Source organism: Pleurodeles waltl, chromosome 9, assembly GCF_031143425.1.
Source record: "Pleurodeles waltl isolate 20211129_DDA chromosome 9, aPleWal1.hap1.20221129, whole genome shotgun sequence".
NCBI lineage: Eukaryota > Metazoa > Chordata > Amphibia > Caudata > Salamandridae > Pleurodeles > Pleurodeles waltl.
The window spans coordinates 1001054744-1001070523 of record NC_090448.1 but is presented as its reverse complement, the minus strand read 5'-3'; the positions used below and the strand labels follow the sequence as shown (position 1 = coordinate 1001070523).

At 42.8% G+C, this 15780-nt stretch overlaps 1 protein-coding gene across 1 annotated transcript in view; it reads left to right on the top strand.

Annotated features, from left to right (window-relative positions):
• IVD (isovaleryl-CoA dehydrogenase) overlaps window positions 1-15780 on the top strand; it is a 162206-nt gene that overhangs the window by 107141 nt on the left and 39285 nt on the right. Inside the window, exons 7-8 of the mRNA XM_069208585.1 lie at window positions 13564-13660; window positions 14998-15091. Of these exons, the coding sequence (XP_069064686.1) occupies window positions 13564-13660; window positions 14998-15091 (191 nt within the window). The remainder of the gene's footprint in view (window positions 1-13563; window positions 13661-14997; window positions 15092-15780) is intronic.

Here is a 15780-nt window from a genome sequence, read left to right as displayed (position 1 = left end):
AAATAGATGCAGTGTATTCTGAAAACTTTAAAAGCAACTCAAAGTGAAGTGTGAAGTACCAGTCTAGGGTACCTGTCTTTTGTTTGTAGGTATCACCATTGGGCTACATGAAAACATACCACAGTCCCATTTTTTCACCATCTACAGATTGTGCTGCTTTTAGTGTATAATATAAAGAGCCAATAACAGACGAAAAGATGGGTGTAAATCTGAGACCAATGGCAATCTTTTCTAGGGATCTCAAATAATTGGCCAACAGCAGTTCATTTCCTCAGTTGAACCTGTTTTTCGTAATATGGGGATCAGTGTATGAAGGGGGCAACAGGCCCACCAAAAACTCTTAGTTAGGTGGCACAACGGATCATATTATTGCTCAGATAAGGTGATCTATAATAACATTAGTTTAGGGAGATGGCCTCTAACTGCTCTGATACCCGCTGTGCTGCGAGGTACTTATGCGTATTAAAGGATTGTAGTTTAATACATGTATAGAAAGGAGTTCATATTCTCTCAAATAATGTCATTTTATCTCGGATTGTCACTATTCCTTGATTTGTCCATGGCAAATAAGTGCCAAATCTTGGTCCACCGTGGGGCCACCTTAGGGAATTCGGGGCTTTCCAGTTCTGGGCAGTTGATAGGCTGCCCGTAAGAATTTCACAATCTGTCTACAAGAAGAGGACAGAGGATACAGGCTCTCCTCCACAATATTACTCTGCAGGACAATCCTCGGGTCCTGCGCTAATTGTATGTTAGTAACATCTTTGATGGTATTTGCACATCCGCTTTGTATGGATGTAGTTGCATGTTTTGTTACATCCTTGCCAAATCTTGTCCACGCTGCGGTCACTGTTGTCAAGTACTGCTTCTGCATTAATTTACATCTGCTTTCTCTATATCGGGTGTAGATTGTGGATTTAACTGTCCTCTGTTGAGACAGCCTATATAAATCCCTTGTTTGTGCACATTTCCTTGTTCTTCCAGATGCTATTGATGAATCTAGCACCTATTGTGGGGCGGGGTGGGGTGCAGTCATCACACCTAAGGTACATCTTGTTCAACGTGCAACATACGAAATCTAGAGGTATATGGTAAAGTGGTACAATTACAATTGGCAATGGCAGACTCCTGTAAGTGCCTAGTATATATTAGGGCAGGAACATTTAGAGGCCCAGTAGATTTCCTGCACTGGAGTGTGTACTGCTGTGTTGCCTGCTGTCATTTGTAAAGGCAGCCCTGCAGACTGTCTTTAAAAAGTAAAATGTGTGCAAATTCGACTAAGGAATTAAAGGTACTTCCAAAGTGATCATCTATCTTATTTTTACATATACAAGGATTCCATCTACCTAGAAGTCCCTAGTATATAATAGGGCAGGAACATTTAGAGGCCCAGTAGATTTCCTGCACTGGAGTGTGTACTGCTGTGTTGCCTGCTGTCATTTGTAAAGGCAGCCCTGCAGACTGTCTTTAAAAAGTAAAATGTGTGCAAATTCGACTAAGGAATTAAAGGTACTTCAAAGTGATCATCTACCTTATTTTTACATATACAAGGATTCCATCTACCTAGAAGTCCCTAGTATATAATAGGGCAGGAACATTTAGAGGCCCAGTAGATTTCCTGCACTGGAGTGTGTACTGCTGTGTTGCCTGCTGTCATTTGTAAAGGCAGCCCTGCAGACAGTCTTTAAAAAGTAAAATGTGTGCAAATTCGACTAAGGAATTAAAGGTACTTCCAAAGTGATCATCTACCTTATTTTTACATATACAAGGATTTGGCCAGGTGCATTGTGGGAACTGTAGTCCTAAACTTCCAAGGACCACCCCAGAACTTCTAGACCCTTGGACTTGTTTTTTGGATACTTTGATCTCTCAAGAGGAACTTCAGGGAAATGTTCCAGAGGTTTGGAGCAACTTCTAGAAAAAGCTTCAAAAGTGAACTGACCCGACATTGTGAGTAGAGCCGACTACCTTCAACTGCGACCCGGCCTGAATTTCAGGTTTGTCATGCCCAAGGCTGTAGGTCTCCAGACTTCCAGGATTTGACCCTGGTCTTGGGGAAAAGCAATCTGACGACATTGCACCAAAATTGGCTTGCTGTATAGGACCGCACGACGGTGAGCGAGAGAAAAGCTCCAGAAAGGTTTCTAAGTGCGAAGGTAACATTTTGACTGATGCCTCCTACTCAGTGTATAAGAGCAGGGCTCAATCGCGGTTCACCTCAAACTTTGACTTTGTTCCAGTCAAGTGAGACCAGATGTCCCCGGTTGGCACTATTGATTTCTAAGCACATGAAAGCACCCTTTTTAATGTAATCTTTAAAAAATCTTAACTCTGGTTCCCTATATTAGTTTTTTGTCTTATTGGTGTCACTTTAAAGATAAAAATATTTCATATTTTTATAAATTGGCGTGGGATTTTTATTGTGTTGTCTTACTTATTTACTGTATTGGTGTTAAATGTCTTACATACTTGTCTCCTAAGTTAAGCCTGCCTGCTTGTGCCAAGCTACCAGGGTTTGAGCCCGGGGCTAATGTTTTGAGACCTTGACTAGAGCTAACATTGGCTTGGTGCATTATTGTTAATGGTAGGTGTGTTCTTACCTGTACTAATACCCAGCCTCCAACACCAATTTGAGATGTTTTCTGCACGGTTTCCCAAACAATGTGCTATCCCACATATAACCCCCACCCAACAACACCAGGCTTGTCTGCTGCAATATATCTTTAATCACCTAATTAATATATCCACCAATAATTTTAGCTGCATGCTGTTTGAACCCTAAAGTAACTGAAATTGATATACAATTAACAAACAGTCAAATGATAAGGAAATATTGGCAGGGTGAGTCAGATAACATTTTGAGGGAAAGCTCCATGTGCAAGTGTATCTCTTTCGTTGTATTCTACTGTAATTTCATGGTTATAGTCCTTTTTAATTCAAAATTACGGCATTACCACCTTTGTCCGCCTCCTTAATAATTATGGTGTTATCTTTTTGGAGTTCTGCTAGTGCTTGGCGTTGGTTGCATGTGGTGTTTGAGGGAAGATATTTCATTTTAGGCAAGTATTTTTGGTGTTCCTTGTTCAGGACTTAAACAAGAAATACCAAAAATACTCGGCTACCTTCAACAAGCTTACATACAACTGGGAGACACTAAGTGTTACATGAAATTACAGAAGAATCCAATGAAAGAGATACAAAGTAAACTAAAAGACCTCCCAGATAACTGGTATGTCAAGGACCTTCTCATTTTAGAAGAAAATCAATATCTCTTCATAAACTATCAAGTTATCCCCAACTTATATCTACTACCTAAGATTCACAAACCAGGCATACCACCTAAGGGTAGCCATATTATTGCAGGTATTAACTCTGTCTGTTCCAACCTTGGAAAGTACACTGACGGAGAACTCCAGCCATTTATGAAAGATTTGCCAACTTTTATCAAGGATACTAAGGACATCCTTCAAAAACATTCAGCACATCTGTAAAGTACTATATAGTCATTGGTCACTCCTTACTAGCAACCCTGCTCTAATGAATGACATAAAAACCTTTTCACAGCTCATCTTTAAAAGAGCACCAAGCCTTAGAGAGAAACTATGCCCCTCATTCGTCCAAGACAAGAACGAGCCAACACACCTTCTACAGTAACCTACCAGCTTCTATGCCTGCAAGAACTGTTCAATATGTAAACTGTGCATATCAAAAACAAAGGCAGTTTTGATTAATGGTCATCCATATACTATACGTGACTTCATCAACTGTGAATACTAATGTAGTGTACGTCGTCACCGGTCCATGCAATCAACATTACATTGACAGTACCTCCAGACCATTAAAATTGAGAATTCAGGAATATTTTTGCAACATTCATAAAAATGACCAGAAATTACCACTAGTCAAGCATTATAACACCCACCATCCACATCAACATATCAAATTGAAACAGCAACCCCGTGGGGGAGACTTGGAACTAAAACTAAGCTAACAGGAAAGTGCTCTTACTATTACTCATTTTGAAACCATAGAGAGAGGACCGAACGAAGATGCTAAGTGGCATTATTGGTTATGAAATATCAAGTACACACCTGGAGATGGTATTATCTTACAGCCTTGGATGCCAAACTGACGATAACATACATGTAACTAGTGAAACAATTGGTATTCTGATGTGATATCAACATTCTTGTTATCACATAGCGCTTTGACTTGATCATGCAATTCTGTTACCACCTAGGTAACATCTATTATATTTGTATGAAAATATCTCTGGTATTTAGTGATGCCATCTATCTGTATCCAACACAGAGATATTAGGCCCATAGATAGCTCCCCCCAAGGGGTTGATTCATCTGGCTTAGAAGACACTCACGTTTTTATTATGTTCAGTGTGAGCATTTAGAACGTTGCCCGCTCACCTGCGGTAGCCATAACACCGGCCTAGGGAGCGTTACATTTCTTTACACTTACGCTGACCATTTCTTTCCACTGTTAATATTTCCTTGGATAACTTCCGGTACTGACTGAAGCTATGCCCCAGGCCTCCTAATGTTCTCCTTTTAGAATTGGACAATATTATATCCCTAATAATGACATTGCCTCACTTACTGCCTAAGCGACCTTAAGAGAAGTTGATTTATCTTTCTATCGAGTATGCAGGCTTTGGACCTGGAGACTTATGGGATCCTTCCTCTTGTATATTCTTATTATTATTCTCATTCAACATTTCTACTTTATCCTTATATTGGTTTTCAACTCCTGACACTTCTCAAAGATGGTGGTCCTGTCACAATTATTTTAGTATTCTCCTCGTATGATTTAGCAACCAGAAAAGGGACCACTAGTACCCACGTTATGGCGCTCGTTCCACCATACCGGCATTTCTAATTTACACATCTCCTTAAGATACTACAGCTCGCGTCCTAATTTAGGACGGGGATTCTACAAACTTGAATAAGTTACAACCTCTCTTGCTTCCATGACCGAATATCATAATATCGAGGCTAATATCCATTTTATTGTTAATTAGCTCTCTCACAGATGGTGCCGCCTTCTAGACCGTGCTTCTGGGACCTTTCTTCCTCCAACACAATAGAAAAGGGGCTCAAACTAAACTATAACATGACGCCCGAGTACCAGGCCAGTGATTACACGATTCATCCTTCCTTGCCGAATCAGACTAGTTAAGGAGTCTGTCTGCCCCGGTGACTTTTCTGAATTTTGTCAATTAGTGCTTACTCAGACGTTAGCTTTCTCCATACTCATCGGACATTTCTATTTAACTATTCACTGCCTCTGATGAACCGCAAGTACTTCTGTCTTGATAAACCTGTTTAGACTCACCATTCCTAGCATCCTAGTTCTAGAAATCTTCCTTCACCTAGGAACTTTTTCTTAAATATATGATGCCTGTCGTGGTGATAAGCATTGGTTGCATGTACTGATTTACTTACACTCCGTATTAGAAAGAATATACTTGGCCTCAACACCGTCATGGGGTCTGGGAAATTCGCATTTTCACTCTTCATTGTTTGTTATTTTTTACTTTTCTTTTTCTGCATAAATGCTCGTTTGGATTTAAATTTATGTTTTTTTCATGTAGAGATTCATCACAAAGTCCAATCTTTCTATAATTATAGTACATGGTGTTTTATATTTAGATATGTAACAACTTATTCAAGTTTCAGAAAAGTATGTGTTTATGTAATTTATCTCAGAACCTGCCTTGGTGTGGGTTGTACTTATTCTGGATGAGGTTGATATAGATTCAATGATCAATGCTTTGAAATTTTCCTTATGACCTGCCTTATCACATGAATCATCACAAAAAGCAAGGAGGGGCAAGAAACGGGATGGATTATATGGTCCAGTGCACCAACTCCCAAGATAACCCTAACCCCAAACCAAGGTGCACTGTTCCGAAACGTAAGGCTTGTCTCTACCGATTAGGGTGGCGGTCTTCATTCCCCACAAGTATTAGCTTTTTAGGAAAAATATCCCTCACTCACCATTAGGTGATATGCTTCATCATCTGGCCATGCTGCTCATCAGGCTGGCACTGCAATTCCTGACGGGCCCTTCTAGAGTGCTTTTTGCCGGAGATCTTTTTCAAAGAAATTGTCGAAGATGAATGGGTGTGCAAGGAACTGGAACAAGTGTGCTAAAATTCACTATGGTTGTCAAAAAGACAATCTTTACTACAACCTGACACCAATGTCAAGATTGAAAACAGAAAAAGGGAAAAAACAGATTGTGATGATCTTATTTCCTATGAAGTGAAGACGTGTATACCTAATACCTCATATGTTGGTGTATGCATGGAAAGACTGTGTGCGGGTATTCCCCACACTACAGACCCCCAAGGATCAACATCTTTCTTGCCTATACAGTCTGATTCATCATGACCTAAAATATATCTCCTAATACACACTAAGAGTGAGAATACTCTATATCCACTAGATAGATGAAACTTAAACCTCCTAAGAGGGTAATATTCATTGATATATGCAGGGACCTGAATAAAAGAAAAATAGTAGAACAGTAAATAGATATACCCAAATCGTGGACACATTTTTTATCATTGAAACAAGTGTATTGTGTGCAAGTGAACACTGCAAGCCATACTCGTGGTACTAGCGGGGTGACTGGCTTGTATCTGGACATGCATATAACATTGCTGAACACACCCCACAGAGTCACTCTAACCCTCTTAGATTCAGGTACAGGCTTCTTGGGGATAACATAGTCGCTAGCTGTTCCTCCAACAAAGTAATCTACCAGAAGTGGGACTGACCAAAGCAGAGTTAAACATTGAGCCGTGAAACTAACTGAAAACCTGTATCCAAAACTAGGAAAGCATAAAGCTACTTAATGAAGCTTGGATGGCATGTAGGTATGAAGGCACCTCAATAACCCATCCGGATGTCAAACTGAAACTGCTAGTGAAATACTGGTTAGGCAAATAGCATCATCTGTAAGAGACGTGAATTTAACCAATATCTTATTAAAAGCATTACAAATCAAGGCCTCCCTGTAATTGCTCTCAGCAGGTAAATAATGACCCCAGTGTGACAGCCCCCGCCAGCTTGATTATATATTTTTTTAGATATAGCACCACTAAGTGGATGCTTTCATAGTATCATATCAATGAACGTGACTGAAGGTAAATGTACCGCTGATTAAATAATATCACTGTTTGATGAACTCAACATGTCGGACATCAAGGAACGCCACTGTACACAAACTGGTACTTGTAACTAGCCCCGGTGTGTTCGGCCTTACTACTAGGTAGATTTAGTCAGCTGTACTGTGACCTTATCGTCTCGGGCGTACACTGGAATATTGCCCGTAACCTCATTGTGGTTAAAGGAGGCAACATCTCTGTAGTCCTGCCTTTGAGGTTTAAGGATGGGGACTGTCAAAATGGGGGCATGATTTCAGAGCGCCGGAGAATAACGTGCAGAGACCTCCTAGTATGAAGTCACTGCTATGTAAATATTCACCCGCGTGAACGTCATGCATTGCTGTCTTCCATTAGTTGTATGTTATGACAGCCCCCACCAGTGTTCTTCCCGGCTAGATAGGAGTAGTTTAACTCTCCACCCACCCTGAAAATAGCCATGTATGCCTGCCTCCTCACTAAAGACGTCAGAGTGTATGCAATCAACTAAAAATATGACTCACTTCTCGCTTGGATACAGTGGTCAGTTTGACTGCCCCACTCTATATATTCCCCGGAATCTGTATATGAAGTAGGGGAGTGACGGTTTTAAGCCCCGTGGATTGTAGGTAGATAGGCACACACTGGAGACTGAAAAATGACTAAAAGGGTCTATACATGGCAGCTATCTTTGAATAGAGCAAGGGATTGACATTAGTTAAATCCCTGTGTGACGTCAAGTACAAATGTCTTGTCAAAGGTGTAGGGAAAAATAAACATAGTCAGTGGGTGGCCTGTGTGATGCTGTTAGCCAACAGGTCCGTAATTTAAAATAATGAGTTGCTGTTCAAAACTCAGAGACTGGGTCCGATACTGGGAAACGAAACGGAAGCATACGATTTAAGTGGTAATACCATGGCCATCTTCGAGTCAATGAATGTAAGATCTTGATACTACTTCTTCATTGTATATAATGCACTAATGAATGTGAACTTACACTAATTTGGATATATGACACACTTTAGTACCTGTACCCAGTAAATCTTCGTTTTATTTTCATTTGGACTCTTCTTTTCACTTTTGGTGATGGATTCAACCGCCCTTATTCAAAATTGGCTCACTGTAATTTATTTGTTTTTGCAGCCTTGAGAAAGCCCCTTACACTAGCAAGCCACTTAGGGGGTGAAACGCGTGTCCGCTCCCATTTTTCCTATGTATACATGTGAAACAAGTTACACAGAGGGATTCAAGGAAATAATTGACAATAAATACTTTTGGATGAACCAAAAAAGAAAATGGACTGATTCATTTCTTTGGGTGGACTCATTGATTGTCTTCAAGTCATTGAAACTGAGCTTAAGTAGGATCAAACCTCTACTAGTGGTCTACTCAACTCCTATAAATGGGTACTGCATAATAAGAAGGGAGCATTGAACCTTGGAGTATACTACTATAACAGCATTTTTTTCAATGTTGTGACCAGCGAATCTGATCGTTTCGGTACCAGTACTGATACCGCAGTGGCCGATTACAGTAAAAGCTCTTGTGACCAGTTTTTAACTGTGGGACCAAGCATCCAGAAATCTTTTTTTCCAAGAGTAACCTCTTCATGCCCAACCCAAACCCCTCTTGAAATGCTATTTTTTTCACACAGCTGAATGGATTTACACCAAATCACAAAAAGCATGCTTTATGAGTAAAGTTCTAACTCTGTCCCAGATTTGATGTGTATCAAGTCTATTGTGTTTTTCTGAATCAGAGAGCAAAGTTTCCTATGGGAATTAAAATTAAAAAGGCCACTTTTGACATCCCGTCCCCACCTTTTCTTGCCCCCGCTTGACGAATCAACATGAAACTTTTCAGATTCGTCACACGGCCCAAACTTAAGAAATCAAAAAGATGCACCTAACTATAATTATTATAAAGATGGATTATATGCTTAGGAATATATTTTCATAGTCAAATAAGTCTTATTGTCAAATCCATTTGATAGAATAATGTATGTGGATTAAATCACAAGTTCCAAACAACTAGTCAAGATGTGTTTCATTACAAACTATATTTGAGGTGTCACTTTATCAAGGCGTATAACCTATTTTTTAAAATGTGTGCAAGAGTGTGGCATCTGCGAGTCAATTTATTTTATAGTTCATCAAAATATTGTCAGCTCTGTGACATAACGCCCATGTTTGGATGATGCAGTGAAATTGACAAAGAAGCAATTGGTAGGTCACAAATGTGAATCCTATCAAGATCCCCACAGTCTTCAATCCTGCTGAAGGTATGAGCGGATAATAGTAAAACCTATTTTTTTACAGCGGTTTGAAACATCAGAATTGCTAGAAGAAGGCCCTTATGAAAATACGTTTGTATTATAACAGTATATTTTGTTTTGTGCTTATTATAACGAATAGCCAAAGAAATGCAACTTTTGCTCTGAAAATAATGGTGTGATAAATTCACTAATGGCTTTTATGCTGTTTCATACAATAAAGTATTTGCCATGCCACCCTGCACAGCAAGAGGTCACTCAGTGTCCAGCCCACGTATCGTTTTACTTGGCGCTGTCATCGGCAATGGATAACCAAGTACCCTCATCTGCAGTGGGTTGCAATTCTATCACCGACAGGCAGCCACCACATCCAGGTACAAAGACTGCTTGTCCCTGAACCTGTCTCTACCACTGAGAGGGGGAAGGATCATCTACACTCCTGGGAGATGTGCCTATCTTAAAAGCATTCCTGCTGATAAGACCTTGGCACAGTTATATTGCTTGTTACAAGATATAAGGGGAAGTTTGACAAAAGTCTGCAATCTGAAATCAAATGTAGGCTGATATTTTCCCAAATGATCTATGTTTGGTATTTTTATTCTTTTTACTCTGATAGTATTTGCCTTTGCTAGTATGTACATTATCCTGATTATTCCATTCTGTATATGCAACAGTAAGTTGGAAGATTTTCAGTCCCCCTTGGCGTATTTACAGTTTTTGGTGTGTAATATGAGTTCTCTGGCAGGTCAATTGTTCTCCCAACACCGTTTCATCCATAGTGTATAGCCTTTGAGAAGAGATGTGAGATGACTGTCTGTTTTCCATTCTTCACAGGAATGACTATATATGCATCCCTGGAAAATCTAACCAATGTGTCCCCCCGAAAAGGGTGTAAGTGACCCCAGAATGATGTGCCCAGTTTTGTATTCCATTGTCTTGGCATAGTCACGTTCAAGATGCCTAAACAGTAGTATTGTCCAGTGCTGGACTCCACCTGTGGCCGACTGTGTTCAGTTATGGGGCCACCTCTTGCATATTGTCCCATTTAGGAACTAACAGTTCACATGTTGTTGGATGGAAAGCTTTAGTTCAATGGTTCCCAACCTTTTGACTTCTGTGGACCCCCACATTATAAGTGCTGGAACCCGGGGACCCCCACTGAATGGTTATTGGAATCTGGGCTCCACCTCCCTCCCCCCAACGAGTCAATACTGAAAGCTGGGGACCTAATCTGTTAATATTATTACATTTTCTAAGCAGTCACGGACCCCCAGGGATCCCCAGACCACAGGTTGGGAACCACTGCTTTAGTTTAGTGGCGGATTAGTGTGTGGTTGTATGGAATTACAAGTGGGTGTTTAGAGTGAGAGGGTGAATGGAAGTATGACATGATGGATGAGTGACTGGAGGAGTGAAAGTCAACCAGCAGGTGAGTAGGTAGATTGGTAAAGTACTGTGGATGGCTGACATGTGTTGTTCAGTGGATGTATGTGTCTCAATCAATCAATCAATCAAGAAATTTGTATAGCGCGCTACTCACCCAGAGGGTCTCAAGGCGCTGGGGGAGGGGGGACCGCTACTGCTCAAACAGCCAGGTCTTGAGTTGCTTCCTGAAGGAGAGGTGGTCTTGGGTCAGACAGAGGTGGATGGGGAGGGAGTTCCAAGTCTTGGCTGCCAGGTAGGAGAAGGATCTTCCTCCCATGGTGGCTTTTCTAATGCGTGGCACGGCGGCGAGGGCGTGGCTGGTCGATCGTAGCTGGCGGGTGGGAGTGTAGAAGGTCAGGCGGTTGTTGAGGTACCTGGGGCCCAGGTCGTGGAGGGCCTTGTGTGCGTGGGTGAGGAGGCGGAACGTGATTCTCTTGCTGACGGGGAGCCAGTGCAAGTCTCTCAGGTGTCCGGAGATGTGGCTGTGTCGGGGGATGTCAAGGATGAGGCATGCGGAGGCGTTCTGGATGCGTTGGAGTCTTTTCTGTAGTTTGGCCGTGGTTCCGGTGTAGAGGGTGTTACCGTAGTCCAGTCGGCTGGTGACGAGTGCCTGGGTGACCGTCTTCCTGGTTTCGGTGGGGATCCATCGGAAGATCTTTCGGAGCATGCGTAGGATGTTGAAGCATGATGATGAGACGGCGTTAATTTGTCTGGTCATCGAGAGGGAGGAGTCCAGGATGAAGCCCAGGTTGCGTGCGTAGTCCGTTGGTTTGGGTGCGATGCCCAGGGCAGGGGGCCACCAGGAGTCGTCCCAGGCAGAGGGTGATGATCCAAAGATGAGGACTTCCGTCTTGTCTGAGTTCAGTTTCAGGCGGCTGTTCATCATCCACTCGGCTACGTCTTTCATCCCTTCGTGCAGGTTAGTTCTGGCGGTGGCTGGGTCGTTGGTGAGGGAGAGGATCAACTGGGTGTCGTCGGCGTAGGAGATGATGTTGAGGTTGTGATGGCGTGCGATGGCTGCGAGGGGGCTCACGTAGACGTTGAAGAGGGTGGGGCTGAGTGATGATCCTTGTGGTACGCCGCAGATGACTTCGGTGGCCTCGGATCTGAACGGGGGAGGCGGACTCTCTGGGTTCTTCCGGTGAGGAACGAGATGATCCACTCTAGTGCCTTCTCTTGAATTCCGATGTTGCTGAGGCGCTGCACTAGGGTGCGGTGGCAGACAGTGTCGAACGCTGCGGAGAGGTCCAGGAGGATGAGGGCCGCTGTTTCCCCGTCGTCGAGCAGGGCTCGGATGTCGTCAGTGGCTGCGATGAGGGCGGTCTCGGTGCTGTGGTTGGCTCGGAAGCCGGACTGTGAGTGGTCGAGGGATCCATTCGTCTCGAGGAAGGCGGCCAGCTGTCTGTTGACGGTCTTCTCGATGACTTTGGCAGGAAACGGGAGGAGCGAGATGGGGCGGTAGTTCTTGAGGTCGGTGGGGTCTGCTGATGGTTTCTTCAGGAGGGCGCTGAGTTCGGCATGCTTCCAGCTCTCCGGGTAGGTGGCGGTGTTGAAGGAGCAATTGATGATGTCCCGGAGATGGGGTGCGATGACGGAGTCGGCCTCGTTGAAGACGTGGTGGGGGCATGGGTCGGTTGGTGATCCGGAATGGATGGTGTTCATCGTATGGATGGTGTCTTCGGTGCTGACCGGGGTCCAGGCGCGGAGGGTGGTGTTGGGGGGCGTCGGTTTGGTGGTTGGGTGCGTGGTCTGTGCGCCGAAGCTGTTGTGTATGTCGGCGATCTTGCGGTGAAAGAACGAGGCGAGTGAGTCGCAGAGGTCTTGTGAGGGGGTGATGTCGTTGTTTCCGGCGCTGGGGTTGGAGAGCTCTTTGACGATGCTGAAGAGTTCCTTGCTGTTGTGTGCGTTGTTGTCTAGTCTAAATGTAGGGATTGGGTGGGTAGATGAATGACTTAGAACTGCAATGTGATTGAATTGATCATGGGTGGTTGACTGCATGAGTGACTGTTTGAAGGTGTGTGTTAGTGGATGGGTGAATGGATGGATAGGTGACTGAATGATCTGATTCATGAGTAATTGCAAGAATGGATAATTCGGGCGAATGGATAGGTAGATATTTGTGCAGATAAATTATAATTTGTTTGAAAGTGGACAATGGCCAGTTTATATGTGAACTGAGGGTCAATGAGGAGAAGATTGTGTTGATGTTCCTGTGTGTGATTGGATGGAGTAGGTTGGATGGACAGTGAGAGCAATAGCTGGTGAGCAGGTGGTAGAAATGGTGGAGCATTTGTGGGTGAATGAATGGTGAACTGACAGGAGGAGCATCTACTAATGAATGGAGTGTGTGGGTTATGGATGGAAAGTGAGTTTGTGGATGGATGTAGAGTTTGTGGAAGGGTGTATGGATGGCTAGATGTATGGAATGGATGGTGAAAGGAGAGTTTGTTGTTGGACTGATGGAGTGTTTAGGTGGATGAGGCGCTGTGGTGCGAGTAGATAGCACACCTCTCTGAAGAAAGAGCTCAGGCTACAAAGCAAAATGTACTGGCAGTAGCACAGACCACTGCGTCAAGTGTGTTTAATGGGCACAATAATGTGTCTTGAACTCCAACCATAACTTAAGCAACCAAATTATTCTATTTCTGCAAACTGGGTAACTGATGCACAGGTTTACAGTCTGTTTTTGTGCTTGATTTTACAGGATACGCCTGGATTCAGCACAGCACAGAAACTAGATAAATTGGGAATGAGAGGATCCAGCACCTGTGAACTAATATTTGAGGAATGCAAAATTCCAGGTAAGGTTCGAACTAAATGAATATTCCATCTTCAGTTCTCCCTCACCTATACCTCTCATGCAGACCCGACAGGTTGTGTGCTCTCCACAGATCTCAACTGATATTTAGAACACATCACAATACCTGCCCTGACTCATGAAGGTTAGAAGGGTCATTTGCGAGTGTATGCCTATAATGGGATTACATTTCTTAGGAGTGCAGTGTCTATTGAAGTGTCTCAGAAGTAGATAAACTTGCATTTCTCCATAGTGCATGTGTTCTTTATGTCCACGAGGAGTAATGTTTCACCCTAATCCTTCTCCAGTTTTAGGAGTGTCCCTTCTAATCTCTCATCCTGAAATCAGATTTACTTGTGGCTTTAACAGGAGTTAGTTTGTGAATTTCACATGGGCTACCCTCGCAACCTGCTGTCGGCGAGGGTCACTCTAGCAGAGGATTCTTTCTTACCCAACCTCCAGGTTGGAGAAACATATAGTAGTGAGAAATCACATCCTGCTAAAATGATAGCAACTCTGCACCTGTCTTATGTGGGAAGCCCACTCAGTTTATGGAGTGAAATAAGGAAACCGATGCTGCAGCAATATACTGCTTTAAAAAAATGTTGTATATTTGAACACTGGATAAGCAGTTTTGCCTGTTTTCGATACTTAGTTGCATTAGATTTTAATTTTCTGGCTTTGTAGCTACTTTTTGCTTAAGCGGGGCTGGACTGTAAACTATTTCCTGTCATCTGTTTCCTTCCCAGTTGCCTGCTCCTTTATTCCACCCTTGGGTTAGAAGCCCATGTCATGCCTTAGACCAGCTAATGGTCATCTGCAGATTGATCACCCACCAAGAGCCTCTGCAAATGTTTGCACATCTCTGTAACCTACTCCAGATTTGCACCAACCTGTGTGCATATCTCCACTGCTTTGTGTCACCTCATATTGATGCTTTATTGTTGCTGCTCTCGCATGCCACCGAGAAGTAGGGAGAAGACAGAGTTCAGATACAGTAGTCAGACTACTGTCCGACATAAATATCGAGTCCTAGATATTGTTTACATAAATATTATAGCATTTGGTGTAGCTATTGTTAACTCCAATGGTGTAATATTTTTGTACTACACCAACAGTTTGGACTGTGATATTCTGGCATACGTCCTTGGTGTACCTGGGATAGTGTGTATGGCTCAACTCTAAGTCAACTAATTCTTATTCATTCCTAGCAGCTGTTATTAACTTCTGAGGTTTTCAGTGCTTTCACTGCTTCCTGTGGAATGTGTAAGGCTTTGGTACTCTGTTTTCTATTGTTATGTCAATTATGGGTGCTGAGTGGCTACCTCTGTTTAATTACAGCTAAGAACATCCTCGGTCAGCGGAGTAAAGGCGTCTACGTCCTGATGAGCGGCCTTGATCTTGAAAGGCTGATTCTGAGCGCAGGACCAGTTGGGTAAATTTCTCCCTCTCATTATTGCACTTGCCAGCATGATACAACTTCTGCCTTTTGCAAGGAATTAAACGGTTTTAATATTCACATAGTTATTTTTATTGCCGAAACATTTTTTGATCTTCCACAAGCTCTTCTTTGACAAATTTCATATGTGTCCTTGTATTTCTTCCATCTGGTCTATTACGCTTGCTTCGTGTTTTGGTTTAGAGGTATTCTGATAACCACGGGAGACGCGCAGCTTTGCAGCATGATTTTATTGGGTTCAAATGGATATGATGTCCGTGGTAGGCAAGCAATTATGAAGGCTTCTGTGGTTGGCAAACCATAAATCACTGCATACTGCTTCGGATGTGGACTACAAAATGCAAGGCATGAAATGGTATGGTACACTAATTACTGTTCCTGCTCTTCCAAAAATTGCATTCACGAGTAGGTTGTTGGGTGGCCACAAGTTGAGTGGCCACTAAATGCTAGTGAATTGATGTACTCCTCACCCATATTTTGTGTCAAGCATAGCTGTAGGGATTAATTTTGGACGGCAGGCATGTCCCACATCCTCCGTTCAGGGCCAGAGTTGATTGACGCCCATGCTGTTCAATTGAGATACACGGTTCACATTTACCTTTCTGTTGTGGTCCTATCTCTTTGGAACTACACTTAAGTGTCATTTACCTTCAACATCTTCGGTT